This window comes from Phyllopteryx taeniolatus, chromosome 14 (assembly GCF_024500385.1).
Source record: "Phyllopteryx taeniolatus isolate TA_2022b chromosome 14, UOR_Ptae_1.2, whole genome shotgun sequence".
In the NCBI taxonomy this organism is placed as follows: domain Eukaryota; kingdom Metazoa; phylum Chordata; class Actinopteri; order Syngnathiformes; family Syngnathidae; genus Phyllopteryx; species Phyllopteryx taeniolatus.
The window spans coordinates 5,120,538-5,144,146 of record NC_084515.1 but is presented as its reverse complement, the minus strand read 5'-3'; the positions used below and the strand labels follow the sequence as shown (position 1 = coordinate 5,144,146).

Below are 23,609 nucleotides of genomic sequence, written 5' to 3'. Positions count from 1 at the left end.
CAAATTGTATCCGCATGAATCTACTTTTTAAGTCATTCTTTTTATTTATTTATTTTATCTGTCTGTTTCAATATAGTATTTTCAAAGTTTTGTATCAAATCTACAATTCAGTCTAGAGCTGAGTTTTATCAATTCCATGACCACACTCGTAACGCAAAACACTCACTATCTCAAATCATCTTTCTCCACTGAAAGGAATGGAGATGCCATTAATACGTTCTAGCCACCCCATCAAGAAGAAATTTGTGTTTTAAAATAGCACTCTTTAATTTTCTGCTTTATAAAAATGAACAGTATCGACAGAATTAAATAAAATGTAAAGAACAAAACTGTTTTTGCTCATTTTTGCTTCAGTTCAATTGACATTGTGCTTCTCCTTCTGGTGTATGCACCTGGGCCACCTGGGGGCAGTATAATACATACATTTGGATATACACAGAGACGGTGGTCACAACTCAGTAAGATGCAGTAATATTAGTCTGTCTTTGCAGAGGATAAAGAAATATGCCTGTGAGTATTGTTACATTGTCTGTCAGCATGTGTTGGCCCACCATTTGTGTTCAAATATCCTTTGCTTTAAAGGGTTGTAAACATCGCAACACACATGCTATTCATTACCCCCTCTATGGATTTTTGCATTGTTTGTTAGCATCAAATTAACAGACTCATCTAAAGCAAAGCTAGGTGGTTGTTTTAAATGCAGGTGTAGTTCTAGTTGTTTTATGTTTCGTTTGACGGTAAACTTAACCTGGGAATGCGAATACTGCATGAAGCCTTTTTTTTTTGAAGAAGAAGAATCGTTCATTATCTGACAAAGTGCTACTTCTTATGAAGTGAGTCGAGTTTACTGCAACCAAACAACACTTGCATGCCAATTTAATGCTAAGCAAGTCAACGTAAAAAAAAACATGGGCCAAAAGACAGCTCGTATCTCAAAAAATGTATTTCAGTCAGTCTTATCAAAAGGCACCACAGTACCTGGAAATAAAAGCTGAAATCTTGATCTCTCTCACTGTTAAAATGCCAAGTGGATGAACATCCACTCCAAAACTAGTACTATAAAGATTTTGAGACCTTTTTTTTTTTTTTTTTCATCCACTTGAAATTTGTAAGTGAACCTCTGTTCATGTTAGTAAGGAAACTATCACCATCTCCACACAAGTTCCATTAATGATTTCTTCCCACTGAGGAATCAGTCCCAGAAGAAAGTCATAAAGTTTGCAGCTCCAAGTTGCTCCAAGTGCCTGTCCCATCTGAGCTGACATGTTTAAGGCCGCGTGTATTTTACAGTGCCCCCCAAAAATCCTCATGGAGGACCTTTTGGCAAACGTGTGAACGCTGTCCCATTTCAAACACGTTGTTCTCCTTTTTCATCGCTCTGAAAGAACCATTAGACATTTGGCTCTCTGGAGCTTGTTGGCGGGGAGGGAAGGCTACAGGAAACCACTAATCACTCACTCAGGTTCCTCATCAGGCACCCAATATGTTTCCCCTAATTGGGACTTCTAATTAAGTCCAGGTTGTATTGTCTGACTTGAGGCCAAGCTACAAATGTGTTTTGGTGTTCCTAAATCTGCCACTAGTTAACTAGAAGTATTCACAAGTCAGTAATCACGTAGATAATCACCACAGTGTGACATAAAATGCATCTTAAAACGCTCTAATAAATATTTTGATGGCTCCACAGAGAAATATGAGTGTTGACCACTCTTAATGTTTTGGTTTTACGGCATGCAATTTTAGGCCGCCGTCTTCAAAATCTGCTGTTCACAAGCGCCACGAAGTGAGCCAGATGTTTTCCCAGAGATGAAAAACAGAATTAAAAAGGGAGAGTAAGTCCAGCAGGTGGTCAGAAACGCAAGTCGAAATAAATCCCAGGATGCATGAATGAGCAGTTGATGTTAGCCATATCACTGTGCTGCTCGCAAGCATGACAATAAATCTTCTCGTGCAGCTTTTAATGCATCGGAGGAGAGCGCAAACCACCGAGGCCCAGCCATAATCCAGTGCGACTGTGAGGTCAAACACAATCCGCTGTGGGACGCTGGTCCAACATTCTTACGATGACAAAGACGAAATGCGGAGTTTTCCGACAAGGCACATACTGTGTTTTACATTTGAAATATCTCACGGCAAACCCACCCTTCCATTTTCCGTAGCGCTTATCCTCAGTAGGGTCGCAGGTGTACTGGCGCCTATCCCAGCTGACTCTGGGCCAGAGGCGGGGCACACCCTGAACTGTGCGTGTTTTGGGGATCTGGGAGGAAACCGGAATACCTGGAGAAAACCCACGCAGGCACGGGGAGAACATGCAAACTCCACACAGGCGGGGCCGGGATTTGAACCTCGGTCCTCAGAACTGTGAGGCAGACGTGCTAACCAGTCCTTCACCGTGCCAATTTTCTCGCATATTTACTTATATAGTGTGAAATTGGTCCTGTTCTGCCTGTCACTATACATCGCTGGTATAGATAGATGAACAAAGATACATTATTTATAGTAAGTATATTTAAATTTTGGGGGGACCAGTTACCGGTAAGTGAAACTGGATAATACATAAAAAGGCGCGTCAGGACATCGAGTGAAATCTCAAAAAGATCAGCCATCAAAGCATTTACAGTCTGTTGCGTCATCAACCGATCCCTTTTACACTTGCGTAAATAGTAAGAATGTTACATTCATGAGATTACCCTTCATATTATGGCAGGAATTCTCAATCACTTGAAATTGCTTTGAGAGCTCATCAGGTGTGTGGTGGGATATTATCCAGTTTCCGGTTTGCCTTGCCTCTCGCCCAGAGTCACTGCATGCCCGCGACATCAAACTAATCCCTTTAAGTCCCTGTAAAGTGAAAGTAAGTAGTAAGTGGTCTTCTAAATTTGACACACCAAAGAGAAGAGTGCTGACTAATTTGAATGATTTATAAAAAAAAAAAAAAAAAAAAAAAAAGCATTGTGAAAAATCAAGCTGTTGTCTGCGCTCGCTAATGCTGTGGACATGTCCGCTGAATGAAGTCACACCCCACTGAAAAATGGATGATACATCTACTGTATACCAATGATTCTTTCTTATGCCTGAAACACATCACTATGTTTTAGACACAAAAATAGGCTCTAGTGGCTGGAATATATCCCACTGCGTAGTCGCTGGGCTCTCCACGCCACGACGGGACGCTAACTACCGGCTAGCTCACGAGCTAACAGGTGCCTCGGGCTTCTTGGCCTGTCTAAAGGCGATGGACTCCAGTTCGGCGTCACCTCCTCACTTGGAAATTTAAATAATGACTGTTCTGTAAAGAGCTGTTCTGTAAATCGTGACGTCCAGGAATGGTGGATTTTCGAGGTGTAGGCACAACTAGCTAGGTAACTGCATGCTACAGTGGTAGAAATGGGCCTAGTAATAATCACTAAAGCTATGTTCATACTGCAGGTTAATTCCGATTTCTTGGCCCATATGCCAAATGGATCAGATTTTTTCATGTGAGTGTGAACAGTACAATTACGTTTTTTTTCAAATCCGACGCAGGCTTGTTTCGTATGTGGATATTAATCAGATTTGTATCCGATGCGACTGCAGTCTGGACGCTCAGGTTGCGGTCATCTGAGATCTACATCATCAGAATGCGACAATCATCAAAATTGTTCGACAAACAAGTGCGACCCCACAAACTGCCATAGCCAAAATCCTTGCCCTCTTCCTTCTTAATCTTAAAATTAGTTGGGTAAGAAAACGTTTGTTCCGGTTGCAGAAAATCCTTGAACTTGCCACAAATGCGTCAGGACTGAGACCTACACCAAGGGGCATACCTGTATTTACTTCCGTGTGAACGTAGCCTAAGTAACTCGCATTTACGCTCTATATCCACTGATGTGAATGAAGGTGCTCAAGTGCTTATAGTTGGGGAAAAGAGATTTATGCAAGACAACCAAATGTGTCACTGGGTGGCGTTTTAGCCATCCCACTCCCCCCAAAAAATCAGGAAAACTGAAATAGTGGAAAACAGGTTAATGCTGACTCTCCACAATTCAGTACAACATCCTGTAGCTCCCAGTCTTTGCACACGTTTTCAGCAATTCTCTTCAAATGCATAATGGATTTAGAAACAAATCTCTGAATTCACTTTACATGGTCCTGAAGTAGATTTTTACTGCATTTCCAACTGCAGAACTTTGGCTGAGGAAATAATGCAGGAATGTAATGCAAAGATACTGCAATCAAACGGCGTCAGGTCCACTTTAGAGCCACTTCCAGCTTCGATGGCTTGTGACACATTATTCCTCACAGCTCTGCACACTTTCCCTCCACACATGTTGACCCCCCACCCAGCCACTTTCTCCGAAAGAATGAGATGTTGTTAGTGGCTTAATAAAACTTCCAGGTGGGAGACGTGCAGAGTGGGGAGTGGGAGCTGGGGGGGTCACGCGCACAGATCCTCTCCACTCCTCGCCATGCTCCTGCAGGCTCGCTAGTGTCCGCACCTCTGATTACTGTGAGCCCCCTCGGTGTGTGAGAGAAATTGGCAGAGACTTAATGTGTGTGTGTGTGTGTGTATGGTGAGTCCACATGTGTGTGTGCACATGTCCATCTGCATGGGACCTGCTATCTGTTCCTCATTTCGGCACAGCCTTCTGTGGTTTTCCCTCAGTGACAGTGCAAAGTGGCACTAACGAGCAATTACATCCCGCCTGCCCGCTCGGGATTATGGGATTACTGTCTGACCGGCCTTCAGTCTGCACTCGCAATTTGACGTTCCCTTTGCGTCCCCGATTTAACTTTATCTCTTTTTTCAGTCCTGCTTCCCCTGGACAATAACCTATTCTCTATTTTTAATTCGCTTTATCATACGATTACCCGCAATGCAATTATTATCGGGGGGGCGGGGGGGGGGGGGGGGGGGGGGTTCCTCCTATGGTGAGTATAATGTTGAACTTCGTGTAGACAGGGAATAAATTTAATATGGAATTTACAGTACTGAGGGAAAGTCTAAGGCCCTTAATGACTTTTTTTTAATAGTCATTTTGGAATAGGTGCATTAAGAAGGATTATGGAAAAGAACATTACAGTTTGGTGATAATCTGAATAAAGGAAACAGGAATTTATTTTCCAAGATTTATAATGACAATTCCCATCTTCTGAGGAAGTAGTAATATGCTGAGCAGGGATTTAGTTTTAATTTTCCTTATCATACGATTGCAGCCAACACAATTATGATCTTTTTTTTCTCTCCTGTGGTGAGTACAGCAGTGATCTTTATGTAGACCGGGAATGAATTTAATATGGAATGTACAGTTCAGGGATTGAACAACTCAAGGGTTTTTTTTCTAGTCAACTATAATGTGATGCAAGTCGATTAATTAAGGATGTCATTGATATTTTTTCAACACAGTATGGTGGTCCCCAACGTTTTTTTGCGCCATGGACCCATTTCACGTAAAGACACATTTCGATGGACAGGCGTAGACACAAATAAAAACAAACTATTGAAAACAATACTCACCATTTCGCTAAATCTGGTTGTTGTACTTAGTGGTAGTCATTCGTATGTTTCTCTTCAACAAAGTCTTATCTTGTGTTTCATAGCGTAGCGTGTCATAAAACGGGAGAAATCGAAATTTTAGCCTCTCCAAAAAATTAAGCATTCACTGTTTCTACTTCAGTTGTCCATATATTGTATTTTATATTTATGTATATGTGGTTGAGCATTGACATTCATATTTTGCAATATGACGTCAGTGTCGTAAGTGTTGTGATGTTGGTCACATACCGTACAGTATATGCAAGCCAAGTCTTTCGAGAAAGTCCCAAGTTAATGTGGCGAAAATTAAGCAAGTGAAGTTGAGTACCCACTAAAGATCAACTAAGTGAAGTCATAAACCTGGTGGAAACAAGTCAAGTCATACAATCTTGCTTAATCACAACATATATTTGCACATTCGCCACTTTTCACTCACTATCTGTACTTGCATTATTTAGCTGTACTAACACATTCACATTCTTTTTTAATGATCCCAAAACCATTGTCTGTATTTGTCCATTATTTTATGGGCATGCAGATTAGTTCATGTTTGACCGCTATTGGTGAGCTTAACGGTGACGTTAACGTAGCTTAGCTGTCTTTTGTGGGTTTTAGACAGTAGTGATAGATGAAGTTAGTTGTTGTAGTTGTTGTGTCTCTTATCTTTGAGTTGCATTGTCTTTTCCCCATTCTCCCATTCCCAATTTGATCAAAAACATAATCCTTGAATCCAAATGTAACAATCTTCAGAGCTCCCTCCACTCTATTTAATGTGCAGGTTGTCATAACTGCTAAACTTTTCTCCTATCAATGTGCAAAAGGCCTCAGAGGTATCCTTTCTTCATCTGTCCGCCCATCCGTCATACTTCATTGGATTCAACCGCTCCAAACCGATTTTGAGATGTTCTGATTGTAGTGGTCGAAGTTCAAGGTGACTGTGACCTCCCAATTTTTATTTTTTTATTTTTTGTGCTGCCAATTCATCAGTTAATAGTTAATAGGAATGATGGAGTCAATGAATGGAAACATTCGAAAGGTCATCAATCTTGTATCATAATGTTTTGCAACTTATCGCAACATACAGTAGATACATTAGGGATGGGCAGGCAGCAAGGGAGCCTGTGGTTATCCCATCTGCCTCACAATTGTGAGGTTCTGGGTTCGAATCTGGGCTCCGTCATTTCTGTGTGGAGGTGGCAGGTTTTCCGGAGTACTGGGGGAAAAAAAACATGCAAGCACGGCTCCCTCCCACCTTCCAAAAATGTGCATTTTAGGTTAATTGAAGACTCTAAATTCTCTTTAGAATGCTTGTTTGTATGTGTCCTGCGATTGGCTTGCGACCAGTCCTGGGTGTTTCCCGCCTCACGCACAAAATCAGCTGGGATAGCCTCCAGCATACTCACAACCCCAATGAAGACAAGTGGTACAGATAACGGATGGGAAAAAAAACTAACAAGAATAAAATTTAAGAACTAACTATTACTTGATCAGTTGATTCTTAATTTTCTCCAGGAAAAGTAGTCAAATGTCCATCAAGAACAGAGACACAGTATTACTAAGTGGAAATGCTAGTTTAATCCAGTTTCTGTGGTCCAGGGAGCTGTTTACAAGGTTTTTTTTTTCCTTCTTAGGACCCCCTCATAATCCAAAAGCCATGAACCATAACTACCATGCGTAGCCTTAAATGCCATATGAATGCAAAAGTTCCCTTTTTTTCTGTGAAAAAATGCCATGTTTTTATGTTTAACACAAAATCATAGTTTTTAGGGAAAAAAAGTTGAAAAATTTTATGAGAAGAAAGTTGTATTATTATAGGATTTTTAAAAAAGTATAGGGTAAAAAGTCATAATCTTACAAGAATAAAGTTGTAATAATAATCTTCCAAAATAAAGCACAATATGATAATCAGTCATAATATGATATTAAACTCAGCGGCACGGGATGGGACTGGTTAGCACATCCACCTCACAGTTCTGGGGACCGGGGTTCAAATCCCGGCCCCGCCTGTGTGGAGTTTGCATGTTCTCCCCGTGCCTGCGTGGGTTTTCTCCGGGTGCTCCGGTTTCCTCCCACATCCCAAAAACATGCGTGGTAGGTTGACTGAATACTCTAAATTGCCCGTAGGTGTGAATGTGAGTGCGAATGGTTGTTTGTTTCTGTGTGCCCTGTGATTGGCTGGCGACCAGTTCAGGGTGTACCCCACCTCCTGCCCGATGATAGCTGGGACAGGTTCCAGCACTCCCGTGACCGTTGTGAGGAGAAGTGGTACAGAAAACGGATGGATGGATGTTATTAAACTCAATGTTTAATAAGAGTCATATTCTATTAAGGGAATTTCAAAAATATTATTTTATTCTCTAACACACTCACTTTTTTTTTTTTACAATTGTCTTTCCTTTCCTTTTATAATTGCTGTTTTTATATTCTTTATATTAATGGAAGGAAACAAGCAAAGTAAGAATTTCATCTCTGTGTTTCCATTGTCTTTTTACTGTGCACATGACATATAAACATATTGATGCTTAAATCTTTTATTCTGGAAAAGATGCCTTATTGTCTGAAAAAAGAGACCCCTAAAAAAAATAGACCTTTTGTTATCAAAAAGACTTTGACTTTATTGCTGTAATAATACGCCTTAAAAAAAAAACCAACAGCAACAACTTTATTTATGCAGAAATGTCATATGTATGGGATGATACTCTGATGGTGTTTTTAATTGGCCAAAGTTAAGGTAGGGGCGAGGAATTGGTTTATTGTGGTTTTTTTTTTTTTTTTTTTGCTCCATTAGTCCCCATATGTGTTGTAGTTATCCTCTTTTATCCTGTAGGTATCCTTCTTTTCGTTTTCCCTTTTTAAAAAATAAAGTAATAAATTTGCAAATTATTTTGCACACCCACCAAGTCATGGCTCGCGGACACCAGTTTTAGAACCACTGGTTAAGTCAATTGATCCATGGTAATGATTCAGAAATATTTAAATAAATAAGGTCTAATTTGATACATTTGGAATAGCATCCTGATTTTGTTGAAATGGAAAAAAACAAAAAAAACAATGCATGTATTCTACAGTGTGCAAAGCTAGTCAGCATACTCACATTGTGCATCTTTCGGGACCCCCCCTGCCTCGGACTGTTGGGTGTCTGGTAGTGATCAGGCAGCTCTCCCGGTGTTCTGCCTCTCCCACATCTCTTCTTACACTGCAGGTGTGTTTTATTGAGCCAGCAGTGATTTACTGTACTGCTGCAATCAGGCACCATGTTAGTGACAAGTTAACCCTGGAGGTCATTTTGCGTACGTGCACGCGCACGTTGCAGAGAGTGTTATTTTGTCCGTAATAAAGAGTCATTATGAGAGAGGTTTGGTGAAACACGAGAGATGGCGGTGGTGTTTTTTTTTTTTTTTTTTTTTTTTTTTTTTTAACAAGGTGAGAGGTTTATAGAGAATGTCGGCAAGCAGCCAGCTCTGAGCTAGTAACAGTATACAGTAGGCACCTACATCCTTAATCACAAACACATTTATGTTTCGTTGACCTCTCATTCATTGCAAATCCAGCTGGTAGAAATTGCATTAATGATTATGACAGTTTGCACTTGTAACCAAATGATTTAGGAGTCACTTTTTAATCTTCTTGACTTGTTTATCATCAAATGTTTGAGACTGTACACGCAAATGGGAAAGGCTTTCATAGTACACGATGAATGTTCTTCAACTGATGTATGTGCTACTTTAAAAAAGAAAAACAGGCAAAGAGATAACATTTACAAAAATAAAGCCACAGGTAGGTAAATGTGTACATTTCTGGAAACCTGCAGAAAACTTCCAGAGAAGTTTCACGAGGGAGTGTGTTGACATAGTTTTTAGATACTATACACTTGTCATAGGATTTCACTGACATGCTGTCCAATGAGAAGCCTTTATCGCTAAAGAGAAAGTCTCCACACAACTTTTGCATACCAACTGTGTATGATATACGCATCCAGAACTATGTTTTTGTTTTGTTTTGTTTTGTTTTTTTAATTTCATTTGAGGTTCCAGTTTCTGGCTAACCTGCAATATGTATAGTATAATAACTGTCTTACTGGTGAGAGCGTACGAATACATGGACCTTAAGATGGATATCAAGGATTTGGAACAAACGCTCAAACGGCTTTCCATACTCTCTCCTCACCCCCTCGACGCATCCCTGAAAAGGCTTCGGGCGTCGGTCTGTAAACAGCTCCGGAGTGCCAGGGTGAAATGAACCAGCAGACGGGCCCCTGTAGACTCCCAGCACAGTCATCTAAAGAGGCTAAGCACTCCCAGCTGTGGCATGAGGAACTCTGAATGGGACTCGACCCGCAGACAAAGGCCTGCACGCTACCGACCCCTCAGAAGTGTCCCGCCTCCCACTGCTGTCAGCTTTTAAGCTTTACATACTGTTCGTGTCAAATTTGTCTGTGATTTAACAGCAAAAGGAATACCATAAATGTCATTCTGCAGACTTCAGACAAGGGATGGGCGAGCACCAATACCAGGTATCGATATCAGGCCGATACCGGCCTTATTTCAAGGTATCGGGTACTCGTGAAGGCTGCTGATAGCAGCCACTGATACTTACGGCAAAAAATAACTCTACATTGAGTAAGTCCTCCTCGCCAGTAGTTGGCTCAACACAGCAATGGTTTTGACACATCGCCGAATCATCATGTGCATCAGAAAGAAAGAAAGAAAAGTCTGTGTTTGGTACTTGGTATCGGTGAGTACTCAAGCGTGAGTACTCATACTGGTTTGGGTTGAAAACAAGTGGCATCGGACATCCCTACAAAAGACCCAAAATACACAAAAATGAAACGATCTAAAAATTATATTCTTTTTTACAGGTGCTAGAAAGATTGTGGACACTGAGGCTGACCTGTGTGTACTCAAATGGGTTTTCGATTTAACAGTGTTTGTTAAAGGACAGTTGTGGTAATGGAGGGAATCTTGAAATTGTACATGCCATAAATTTGTGTATTTTTTTGGGGGGGGGTGGGCAGTGGTAACATTTTTCAACAGGGAGCTTGAAACAGTCCCCAGAACTGTCTGTGTGGCCACCACATTTGCACAGGTTCCCGCCGAAACATAGCCTTTGAAGGGGGAATCTCGAAACAGTAAAAGAATAAGTAAGAGCAACACAGGAACAGAAGTCACACAGAGGACAGAGGGTACCTTGACTGCAGCTGCAAAAACAAGTAGCGGTAATGTAGTGATATAAAAATAAACAAAGAAACAATTGATTTCAGGTACTTGGTGTAAAACATTTGAGAAGCACTGATATGGACAATTATTATGAGGATATACTTGGCCTCTTCAGAGTTGACCCACAGTGCTACTGTGTGTGCGTATGGAAAATCAACTGTATGTAAGGATTAAATCAGCTTGGAGATGCAAAGGCAAAGAAGTCCACATGGGTTGGTTTTATGTTGCAGCCATGGTGTGTTGGCTGTCTGTCGGTGTGAATTATGTCCACAATGTTCCTCCCCGTCTTCACTGTTGTGCTTGGGCCAGACTCTCCGTGTCGGGTTGAGAAAAACCACGCAGGATTGAATGAATACAAAGTATTAGGGATCACTGACGGTGTTGGTTGTCCCTGTCGTCGTCGCATAATTGCACAAGGGTGCTGAGAGCTGAATTGCCAATGTAAGAAATTAATTGAGGACTAAAAGGCTACTTAAGTCATAACAACATCTTATCCGAATCCCCACATACTACCATGCAAATGCTTAACATATTTATATATTACCGTTAGCATTTTGTCATTTTTTTGTTTATTTATATATGTTTATTAATACACCAGTACAGTGTGTAGAATCTATTTTAATCAAATGATATTTTGTACTGTTTAAAAAATGTAATTGAAGCAAATTATTCTTTCTTGATGAAGATTTCAATTATAGTTATCTACTTGCATTCCCGAACAGAAAATATAGTTTTAGTAGTTGATTTTTTGTGCTTGATTTGTATTTCCACTTCATTCTCCTCACAACGCGCCAACAAATGTGTTTCTTGAATGAAGTTTACACATGTGCAGTAAGAAGATGGAATAGTCCATTGCATGAGAAGGGGTGGTGGGTTGGGGTGGTGGGGCACTTGAAATTATCCTGATAGTTTACACCTTTTGATGTGGGTTTAAGCACACTAATTAAGACAAATACAATAATTGCTTTAAGTCAAAGAAAACTTTATTCATTTTGCCTAATAAGTTTGCCTAAGTCGGCCTTTGCCTCTACTTAATGTTTCTAGTGAATGTGTCCTGTACGAAGCCACAGGTACTTCATGGCAACAAATTAGTATTTTTGGGCCACAAATTAGCATTTTATGCACATTATAGCTATATTGTGGCCACAATTTAACCAAACGCAACCCTAACCCCAACCCCTCATTTCATGTTTTGGGCCTCTATACATTTGGATGAAAAAGAGTTGTGTATGAGTTGTCAACCTCTAACCTTCACCCTAACACCAATAGTGTCAGCTACAAGACAGATGAGCAAGCTGGACTTTTCCTGACACCTGATGCGCTGACCTCCTTTGACATTTGCAGGGGAGGGGGGATCAACAAAAGAACTTGATGACCTCATGTTACGGGACGGGCGGTGGGCTCGAACCTTCACACTTGCACGTACTATATATAAACATCTGCATCCGTGACACCTCTTATCACCTGTCCTGCATGTCTGGGGCTTTTCGGCCGAGACCTCCGTGAAGCGATCTCGGCTCTGCCGCAGGAATAACTCGTGAAGAATGCTTTTGACAAGTATATCGCAGATGTTGCTCTTTGTTTGGGACTGTTTGCATGCATGTATGAAGCGACAAGCCAACACTAGCTGTAAGCAAACACTGGTCCTTTAAGGAGCAACAAAGACGGGTGTCCTTGGGCATGGAGGACGTGATTTATTTGACACGTCCCCTTTTTCAGGGGTTTTGTGTAGTTTTTTTTATTTTTTTTTATTTTACAGTATCTGAACCATTGTGTGAATGTGAAATCATCATATTGCCCGCATGTTGTGCTTTTAGTTTATGTTACCCTTTTCAAAGGAGGAGGGAAGTTGACAGAGTGATACCTTGTTCTCACATTCCTCCCTCCCTCTTTTTCTTATTGCATCCAGGCGGGACCCGATGGAGGAATCGGAGGAAGGAGGCACCAGAGACGACCTCTGTGATGTTGGCAAAGGTTAGGCAGCTATCAATGCTATTACTTAAGTCGCTGTTTCCCAACCTTTATTGAGCCAAGGTACACGCGAAATCTCTAACCAAACAAAAATACAAAAATCCCACAAAACGGGGCTACATTGGTTACTTACTTCATTCACGAGTGACCCGACTTAAAATTTTTCGAGGTGTGAGCAGTTGCTCGGCTGATTATTTTTTTTTTTTAAGCAAAAATCGTGAGTTTCAGAGATCAAGCGCTTCCTTCAGGCTGTTTACTGCCACAAGCAGTCGACGTTTACTGGAAAACTAAACATCAAACAAAAGGCAATTACACATTTTGTATTGAAGAAAACGTATAACTTTGTCTGATGAAAGTCTGCTAGGTTAATGCTCCCACACAATGCAAAACGCCATAGATGGGCTAACGAAGCTATTATCAATGTCATAGTGTTAAAACCCTTCAGAATTATGGCTTTTTGAACACAAATGGTATTCTTTAGCCTCTGCAAAAAATGACTAATGGTACTTCTTCATTATGTATATACATATACATGTATCATACTGCTTCCTGGTGGCTAAGACACACACTCACTATAGTGCAATTTTTTTTATGTAATGTTGTTATGTATGTATTGTGCCTTGGCTCAATTAAAGGTTGTGAAACACTGATGTAGTTGCTAAACATGTATGAACAAGAGGAGACCTCAGCTCACAAGTCTTCTGTGTCCTGTAGGTGCTACTGTGGGTGCTCCTGTTTCTGTTGCCTCTGGTCGACGGAGCTCGCGTTAAAGCCGGTGCTGCCGGTGCAGGAGTGGACTCGGGTCACATGGCGGGCCTGCTGGGAGGCCAGAAGAAGCGTCAACTTCATGTGACGCTGCCAGAGGTGATGGAGGACGAGGCGCAGGAAGACGACGACGACCCGTACTCTCCATGGCATCCTCTTTATGGTAATGAAACTGCTAAGATCCACTGGGAAAAGTCATGATTGTTTGTCATTATTGTACCCCAGCTTGTAGATATTTTTGTGTGAAGAACACAAGTAACTAACAGTTTATATTTGTTGTTTTCAGACCCTTTGGTCATCGATGAAGCGGACGATCATCCGAGCACTCGCTGGGCGGGCCGCACGCCACGTTCCTCGGACCCCTCCGAACCGCAACCGAAAGGCTCGCCTAAAAAAAAGAAGAAGAGGAAGAGGAAAGAAAAGGACGAGGCCGAGGACGCGGTGAAGGGAGACGGAAAAGGCCGTGGTAAAAACAAGCAGCCGAAGCAGAGCAGCCGGGACTGCCGGATAGAGAAGCGAGAGATGAAAGTCCGCGATCTGGGACTAGGCTTCGACTCGGACGAGATCGTCCTCTTCAAATTTTGCGTGGGTTCCTGCCAGTCTTCCAGGACTAACTACGACCTGGCGCTGAAAGCTCTGATGCAGAACGGCTCGCTCCTGCGACGTACCGCCCGCAAGGTCAGCAACCACCCGTGTTGCCGACCCGACCGATACGAGCCAGTGTCCTTCATGGACGCTCAGACCACCTGGAGGACCATCCAGTCCTTATCTGCTGCCAGCTGCATTTGTATGGGCTGAAGGAGCCGACAGCCAACTTGAGAAATGCACCAAAGACAGATGAAGGAGGAAGTGATGGAGGCCACGTCCTGTTTTAGTTTTTTCTGTCATGGAGAACGAGGTCTGGGTGCAGCTAATGACTAGGCCAGTGTTTCTCAAACGTTATTGAGCCAAGGCACATATTTTACACAAGAAACATTCTCACAGCACGCCACCTAACTAAAATGTAACCAAAAGTGGATGCACAGGTTAGTCGTAAGAATTCTGCCATCTAGTGGAAGAGCTTTTCAATTGTTCTGCCTGTCACTATATGCCGCTAGATAGTTCAGCAAAGATAAATTATTCATAGTAAATAAATCATTTACGAACAAGCGGCCTGATGAGCTCTTACGGCACACTGGTTGGGAATCACTGGCCTGGGGGCAAAGGTCACAATCAGAGCCTAAGAGAAGGCTTTCTATAAAGCTGTTTGAGCATTTATTCGATTTCCTTGATATCCACCTTAAAGTACATGTACTAGTACTCGATGTCTTTACTGCTAAAACATTTCAGCACTACAGCAACTCTTTTTTCCATTCCTGCCTACCACCACTGAATGACATTACTGCACACTAGTAGGGCAGCTTTCGCACACTAGTAGGAAATCTACACACTAGTGAGCCAAAACAGTTAACTAGTTGACATCTACATGCTACTAGTTGGAATAAATGCTCAAACAGCTTTCCGTAAAGCCGTTCGAGTATTTATTCAATATTCTTGATAACCAGCTTAAGATCCATGTACTCGTATGCTCTTTGTCCTCACTAGTAGGAAATTAGGAAGTAAAACATTTGACGAGTAACACACAGTCAATCTAATAGCATGCTGAATTGTCTTACTAGTTTAAGAGTGTCAAACGCATTGTAGTTCAAATGTAAAAGGGGCAATACCACTGAAATCTTACCATACCTGATATAATAGAAAATAATAGATACAAATTGTAGTAATGATTGTATTTGAAGGCACAGAAATTTAAGCCATAGGTATCTTGAACTGAAAAATATAGCATTTCACTTAAAAATGTAATCAATTTATGAAGACCTAGGAATTATTACCATTCCATTTTTTACATGAGCATAATAATCTTCAAAATTATCCTTAGTCCCCACCACCACAATGTTTTTTGTATTTTTTCACTTTCAAATTCATCCTGTGAGCCGGATTGTACCACCTAGCGGGCCAGTTTTGGCCCACGGGCCATATGTTTGTCACCAGTGCACTTGTGCGAACAAAGCCCGTACTAGTACACGGACCTTCAGCTGGATATCAAGTATAACGAATAAATGCTCAAACAGCTATCCACAGAAGGCCACCATGGAGCCAACCATATGGATTTCTTGTTACGAGACAACTCTTTTTCTTCTATCCAGCGTTTGTTGCAGACTCACAGACTGGACGATATGAACGTGACTGCTGTGATTTTTTTTTTACATGCATGACTGCCCAAAGTCTGAGACTCACGAGACAGCACGAGCAGCGACTGAGTGTTCATCTTGGAAAACAAGCAAACAGACGGCGGTGAAATGTTCAATATTTACAACTCACAGTGATGCCAGCTCTTCCCAGAAGTTCAATAACAAGTAAATGGGTTCAATGTTCAAGTGAGCTCAGCCAAATGGATGCCATGCATCTTCACGTATTACTGTATAAAAGTAAAATATATTTATTTCTGATAAATTATTTATTTATTATAGCTTCCCACGAGAGCTGTTTTATTCCACTTTGTATTGTAGATGTATATCTATTTATTGCCAAAAAGTTGGATTTCATATTATTTTTGCTCCCGCCATACACAATGTACATACTTCATAAAGGTGCTGAATCTCTTTTTCAGAGTAGTCCAATGCCTCAAAAAAGAAGTCAGACTGAGTATAGCAGATGCACAGGCTGGATTTGTTTTAGTGAAAACAACACCTTGATAAAATCTTCACTGCAAACTGACGTCCGGTCGAATGTCATTGTGTGCATAATAAATATCCTTGCTTAAAAGTACCTCACACACTTGAGCCTGATGATTGATTGAACTGAACACTGAGTCACCAACATGAACAACTGCAATGGAATTATGACATGATATGTATACTTCAGTCTATTAACTTATGTATTAGAACAGTGAACGACATTTGCAACCGAAATTCTAATATTTTTTTGATGAATTATTATTATTAATATTATTATTTTTAATTAATGAATTCCCAACATTCTCTTAACATTCTCATAGTGTATGCCTTGGCTGCACTGCTTCCAGTGCATGTATGCAGTGTTACGTGAAGCTGACCCTTGTGATTGACTCTCTCTGGTCGTGTACCGTTCAAAGTCTCAAACATTGCATATTTTTTTCAAAATATGACCTGGAAGAGCCACCTTGTGGTACAATCTATTAGTTTGTCTGAGATTTTGAAAAGTTTAAACTCAAAGTTTTGAACACATAAAAGAACACTGACTTTTGAACAGTTTCATTTTTATAATTCTGGACTTTTTTATGGAACATACACTTATATGGGTTGTCATAAGAAGCTATATTGTCTAGATTGTCCACATTTGTCATTAGTTCAATATGGCATGATATGCATGTTTTTCACATACTGTACACATATGCAACAAACACGTTTTTTATATTGTATTTTCTTTTCATCATGTTTTATTTTCAGTTTATTATTTGTTTAAGGAACACATATGTGGTTGATTCTAAAATAATGATTTATGCTTTTAATCCTCTTTTTAGAGGAAACATCCAGGAGTCCTGTTGATCATTCAAAATTGCATGAAAAATTAAGAAAAGTAATGAAAATGTGTTCAAATGTAATTAGTTATGTCTTACTTTGAGAAAGTAACTGAACTAGTTACACTGCTATAACATTTTCAACAGGTTAACTTGTAGTTGTAACCAACTGCATTTATTTTAGTAATCCTCCCAACACTGCGTGTATGTTAGTTTTTTATTTTTTTCCCCGTCCAATCAGATTTCACTCTCTACCTGTTGCCACGCCAATCTTGTCTGCTGGCCCACATAACTTCAACTATACAGGAGGTCCTCGAGTTACGACGTACTCGACCTACGACGTTTCGATTTTACTCATGATGTACGTGGGGCAGTTTTATGCTGTTATATTGTGTTTTTGTATGGGAAGCCCGAGGGGGTATATATATATATGTCTTCGTTTGCTCTTGTTAGCAGAATGGGCTTTTTATGTTGTAGCACCACCTGTTGGCTGAATGGGAACATCATGACAGGTTGGTAACATTTTCTCTACTGCGCTCTTAAGTATCGTTTTACTTCTTTGTAATTGGTACACACGTCACATGTCATAAAAGTAACATTTTTTTTATTTTTTTTAAATGTTTTTTTAGGATTTATCAAAACATCTGCAAGTAGTGATACAAAAAAAATAAATTGTATACATTCACTTGTCCCTGCATCACTTTTCTATGGCACAGAATAGGTTAGCAGCATGTCGTTTAAAAAGTACATTTCAACACCATCATGCATTGTGTTATTACACAAACAAGTCACACAAATCGATACATTACATGTTAAGTTTAATTTGTACCCATGGGGTATAATAATGATGTTTTTGTATACATTTCCTTGCTTGGAAATTGGCACAGCATAAGTTAAATGCATTTTTTGGGGACCTGCACCTCTTTGACAGTTCGTGTCCAAGTTTTTAATAGGGACTAACCCTTAAGGGATGCCAGAATCAAGCACCTTCAGGTCCATTTCCAGGCATCTATTTTTCATGCTGTCAAATACACTTGTTGATTAAAATGCATTTGGTTGGTTGGTTTCTCGAGTCACAATTATCAGAGAGGCTGTCAAAATGCTGCATAATTAAAATTAGATGACAGCTCCACTTGAAATCAAAGAAGTGCATTTTTTTAATGTACAACAGGTTCAATTATTAACTTTAGGCTTTAAAGTTGTTGTTCAATTTCTTGTTTCTTGTAATTCATCAAATCATTACAACAAACTATCCAATCTAATGAGATCCAACAGAAAGGGCTGTATAAAAACAATAAATAAATAGTTGTCGCATGCGGTTCAAGTCTGTATTGTTATCTCACTATGAGGTAAATGGTAATATCTGATAACCTCTCTTCCAAACCATGAGAAAAAAAACACTCACCAGTCACAACATTAGTTCATATACACACACGTTAATCCAACCCAATACAAGAGCTGTATCAAAAATTCTGCCCTTATAAGAATCATAATGCTCAGTTTTTATCAACGTTATGAACAAAATCCTTATCATCATATTGTTCAATTCCATATCTTCGTATTTCATGTTGCTCAATAATGGAAGCAAAATATTACAAATCCCCTCACTGTGAGGCAATGTTCATCAAAGCTGAGTATTATTATTATTATTATTACTGTCAGAGGCTTTTTTTTTTGTAAATCCCTTGTATCAGATGTCATTGTAATGTGAACGTGTACCTAATAACATGTACCTTGTACATTGGTCAAAGTGGTACATTCATGCAAGCTGCATGTATTAATGAGGTCATTTTATCAGTGATTCCCAACCACTGTGCAGCAGCATGTTAGTGAGATGTGAGAGGAAATTATCCAATTGAACTTTTTTATTTACTACAATCTATGCCAGCGACATATAGTGACAGGCAGAACGATAAATAGTCTTCCACTACAATTAACGTCTGTTTCCACTGTTTGCCATTTATACAGCAGAATATAATTTGTGAAACAAGATCGTCATATTTTTTGTATGTGCCGTGAGCGTTTTCAAATGTAAAATATGTGCCTTGGCTCAGTAAAGGTTGGGAAACACTGCATTAGAGGCATTGAAGTGATTGACAGGAACTCGGGGTGCTGAACGTGCACGTGACCATCTCTCCTCTCCTGACATGCGCAGAAGTGGGGCGCCCCGGTGAGGCCTTCACTGAATCTTCCTGCTGCTGCTTCACATTAGCCCCTACTTCGTCCGTGCCTCCGGGCACCGCGCTCGCCACCACGCTGAAGGGGTGGAAGTTGACCGGAGCTGTGTCGTAGTCCCATGCGTGTCTCATGGCGAAGTTGGTGAAGGACGGCGCGTCCCCGGCGGCCGATCGCCGCTCCACGTCATTCCTGCGTATCGACGGGTAGCTGGTGTCGTTCGTCTTGAACGACGGAGGGGAGTCCTGACCTCCGACCCAGCCTATTTGATTACCGCCGGTCTCTTTCACCTGAGTCAGCGCCCGCTTCAGCCTCCCGCAGCCCTTCAGGAGCAGGTTCTTCCGGCACAGGATGTACACCCACGGGTCCAAAATGGGGTTGAAGGAGGCGAAGCGAATTGCCAACAGGTCGCTGCGGTAGTCGGGCTTCCCTCCGGCGGAAATATAAGCAGGGCCGTAAATCTGGTTCACGAAGATTCTCACCTGACAAACAGAAAAAAAGACAGCTTAAGCACGGCACACACATCCGGATTTTTAACATCTTAACCCATTTTTAAACTATGAGAAATGCCACACACGACGGTGTCTGTTGTAGTACCAATACGAGTCTGTGAGAGGCAGCATGGTGCCGCAGGATGGCCAGACTGCCAGACAATACAAAGAAGAAGAAAAAGTACAGCAGGACCTTGAGATATGGGTGACCCGACTTGTGAGTTTTTCCAGATACGAGTTGTCATTTGGTTTTTCGGTTCGATTTTTTTTTTTAATTTTTTTGCTTTGACTTGTGAGTGCAAACCTTTAGTCCGATAGCTTAATGCTAACACATAATTGGAAACACATATAACCCTTCAAACTACAGATATTTGAACACAAACGGTGCAGCAACAGTACTCGTATCCTCCGTGAGGAGCTGAGATGGCGAGACTGTACAGAAGTTCATGTACAGGTCGGTATATCCGTCTGTCTGTCTGACTCTGCCCCCAGGTGGCCAGCAGCAAAATGAACATTTAATTGGTGCAAAGTGCTTATTTTTAATTGTATTTAATTAAGTCATTACTGTATGGTTTTATAACAGTAAAATATTATAGTGCTGTTTTTCTCATTTAAAAAAAACATTACACATCTTTTTGTTGTTTTTTGGGAGGCTGGAACAGAATAATGGGGAAGATGATTTGTGATGAGTAATTTCGTTACAAGCATTGTTATGGCACGAATTAAACTTGTATTTCAAGGCACCACTGTAGTTGATAAAGAAATAGAAGCCAGGATATCATTCCATTTCACGCAATCATAGAGTCCGTGGCTCAGCTGAACTTGGTGTTGACCGCACACCTTAGGATTGTTGATCATCAATAGGAGCCAGATGAGGTGGCTCGGGCAGCATCTGGTGAGGAAGAGGTGCTGTGGCATGTTCCACCGGAAGGAGGCCCCGGGGACGACCAAGAACATGCTGGAGAGGAAATGTCTCTCGACTGGCCTTGGAATGCCTCGAGATCGCCCTGGACGAGGTGGCTGGGGAGAGGGAAGTTTGGGCTTCCCGGCTAAAGCTGCTAGCCCCGCAACCCGACCCCGGATAAGTTGAAGAAGATGGATGGATGGGATATTGAGCTGATGATTGTCAGCCCAGACTGTTTACCAAGAAAATTGGTGAGGAAAAAAATAACTCTTACCCCCACAGTTCTGAAATTCAGGAGTAGAATCTTGGCTTGACTATTTTTTTTTTCTTTTTACTTTTGTACTATGGTACATTTCAGAGTCTGCACTTTTGTTACTTAAGTGTAGGAGGTGAATCAGTACCTCTTCTTTTACCTGAGTATTTTTTTTACACAACTATCTGTACTTGTATTTTTGCTACAGCGTGTGAGTATTTCCCATTCTTCTTGAACACAGCAGCCAGGGTGGCTTTAGAAATACTGCAGCTTCCCAGCCAAGGTGGCTCATCAGGTATGCCGTTGGAAATGATTCAATTTCTCCGAAAATGATTACTTAGGAATTACAAATACATCTTTATTCCTCGAATGTATAGTGACAGGCAGAACAGTTTAATGCTCTTCCACTAGATGGCAAAAGGTGGCATCAAGTTGTATCCACCTGTTGCTCTTCATCAAACACCAGAACAATAGCTTTGAGTTCCACTCAGTTTTAACCGAATTCCACACTGAGTTTGTGAGTGAAATGAGAAGAGATCATTATTTTAGCATTCATACTTTTTGTGGTATGCTGCGAGATTATTTTTGAAAAGTGCACTCGGTGGTGTTCTTACCACCAGAGGGATGGAGCACACCAGGAAAACGATGGTCATGAAAACGAGCAGCCAGAACATTTGGATCTCCGCCGCCGAGGACACCGACTGCAGCCGGGGGAAGCGTCTCCTGGTGCCGCCCTGCTCGCCCGCCTCGGCCCGGACGATCCCGGTCCTCTGGTTCATTCCCACCAGAGACCTGCACACGGCCAGGTTGCACAGCACCGTGACGGCGATGAGCAGCAGCATCGCCCCGCCGTAAAGGAACGAGTAGCAGGCGCCCAGGGGGTCCGTCGCCCTCCAGTCCAGGAAGCACCACGTTCCTGGGAAGTGTCTCACGTGCTGGCCGAAGCCGAAACTGGGCATGACGCACAGGACCGTGTTGGCCAGGTAGACTGAGAGGAGGGCGAAGCGAGCCATGGTCCTGTCTATGTGCTGGGAGTAGAAGTAGGCGTGGTTAATGGCCAGGTATCTCTCCACGGCCATGGCGCACAGGATAGACATGCCGGCCGAGCCGAAGAAGAGCATGGAGAAGGAGAAGAAGTGACACAGAAGAGCTCCGCCGGGCCACCGGCCCGCCACGTAGGTCGCGATCACCACCGGGCTGGTGAAGCACGTCCCCAGGAGGTCCGTGATGGCCATGCCGCACACCAGCGTGTAGAAGGTGGTCTCCTTCTGCTCCTTCTTGGAGATGCACAGCACCACGATGGCGATCAGGTTCCCCAGGACGCCCACGGCGAACATGGTGGCCGAGGTGACCAGTGAGCGGGATTCCAGCCTCAGCGCGGGGAACGCGCTGTGGTTGCTGTGGGCCAGCGAGAGCGCGAGAGGCGGCTCCGAAACATTGGTGGCCAACGCTATGCTGTCGTTGATCATCATTTAGAAAATCGACAATTTCGACATGTGCTAGTGCAGCATGTCGTCCTCCAAGTAATAATTAAAAAAACAAAAAAACAAAAACAAAGAGTTGCAAAAAGAGCATCAGGTGCGATTTGCTCTTCGCTTCAAGTGTTATTATCCCGTATGAGGTGCACTTGCTTGCGTGTACACTCTCCACTCCTGTGCGCGTATTTAAGCTCAGTGCTGATGTCAGGACTGTGACGTGCATGCGGGCTGCATGCAAGCGCCATCCGCTCCCCGTGGATCCAATTTCTACAAACAGAGTCAAATCATTAAGTGCAAAGCATTTATCAGAAGGGGGAGAGAGGGGCCTGCCTTGCATTGTTCACTCGCTGAGGATAAATGACAATAATAAACACGAGGGGGCTGGGGGGGACCACACACTGACCACAACGTGTGATACACTTGCAGAATTTTTCAAACCGCTTATCTTCATTAGTGTCGTGTGTGACTGGAGACTAACCCGACCGACGCCCTGGACTGGTCCCCAGCCAATCACAGGGCACAAAACAGACAAACAACCCTTCACATTCACACCAAATTACTATTTAGAGTGTTTAATAAACCTAACATGCATGTTTTTGGACTGTGGGAGAAGGCATGAGTACCCGCCAAAAATCCACGCGAGCACGAGGAAAACATGCAATCTCCACACTGGAATGCTGGAGACCGGATTCAAACTGCCAACCTTAGAACTGTGAAGCAGATATGCTAACCGCTCATCTACCGTGCCGCCCCCTGCATAATTAAATGAGATCCAAATACAAGAACTGTATCAAAGATTATAATTAGGGATGGGCAAGCACCGATATCAGCTTTATTTCAAGGTATCGGGTACTCGTGAAGGCTGCTGATACCAGCCCAAAAAAAAGAAATATCTGACATTGCGTAAGTCCTCCTTGCCAGTAGTTGGCGCTAAACTGTGCAGTTTGTCACACCAGCAAATCATGTGCATCAAAGAGAAATAAAGGTATTTGTTCACAATTATCGATGATTGTTTTCATTGAAATTTTATGTCACAAAAGTACTTGTGGTATCGGCACTCGGTATCGGTGAATGCGCAAGAGAGTTTGATCTCAACTGCTGTGAACCTGGCACTTGCATTTTCCTATTAGCCAGTGGTGGCTTTGTGCAAGCCCCTTTCATTTGCAGTCTGGATGCAGAGGTGTGAACATCTGCTGCTGTCTCCAGAAGTCTCCCATAACACTGAAAATCTCTTGTGAATGATTTTTTTTGAGCCAGAATTTCATTCAGACGATGTGATTATGCCATCCCTATAAATTGATAT

At 41.9% G+C, this 23,609-nt stretch overlaps 2 protein-coding genes across 2 annotated transcripts in view; one reads left to right on the top strand and one right to left on the bottom strand.

Moving 5' to 3' along the window:
• Positions 1-16,307, top strand: part of LOC133489345 (glial cell line-derived neurotrophic factor) — a 33,362-nt gene extending 17,055 nt beyond the window's left edge. The window contains exons 3-5 of the mRNA XM_061798352.1: positions 12,641-12,705; positions 13,417-13,630; positions 13,754-16,307. Coding sequence (XP_061654336.1) covers positions 12,641-12,705; positions 13,417-13,630; positions 13,754-14,265 — 791 coding nt within the window. The 3' untranslated portion in view covers positions 14,266-16,307. The remainder of the gene's footprint in view (positions 1-12,640; positions 12,706-13,416; positions 13,631-13,753) is intronic.
• A 2,752-nt stretch (positions 16,308-19,059) lies between these two features.
• Positions 19,060-22,551, bottom strand: ptger4c (prostaglandin E receptor 4 (subtype EP4) c). The gene is made up of 2 exons (XM_061798351.1): positions 21,443-22,551; positions 19,060-19,662 (listed from the first exon to the last, which is right to left on the bottom strand). Exons 1-2 carry the CDS (start codon positions 22,298-22,300, stop codon positions 19,081-19,083), a joined length of 1,440 nt encoding a protein of 479 aa, XP_061654335.1. The 5' UTR covers positions 22,301-22,551; the 3' UTR covers positions 19,060-19,080.
• Positions 22,552-23,609: the final 1,058 nt, after the last annotated feature.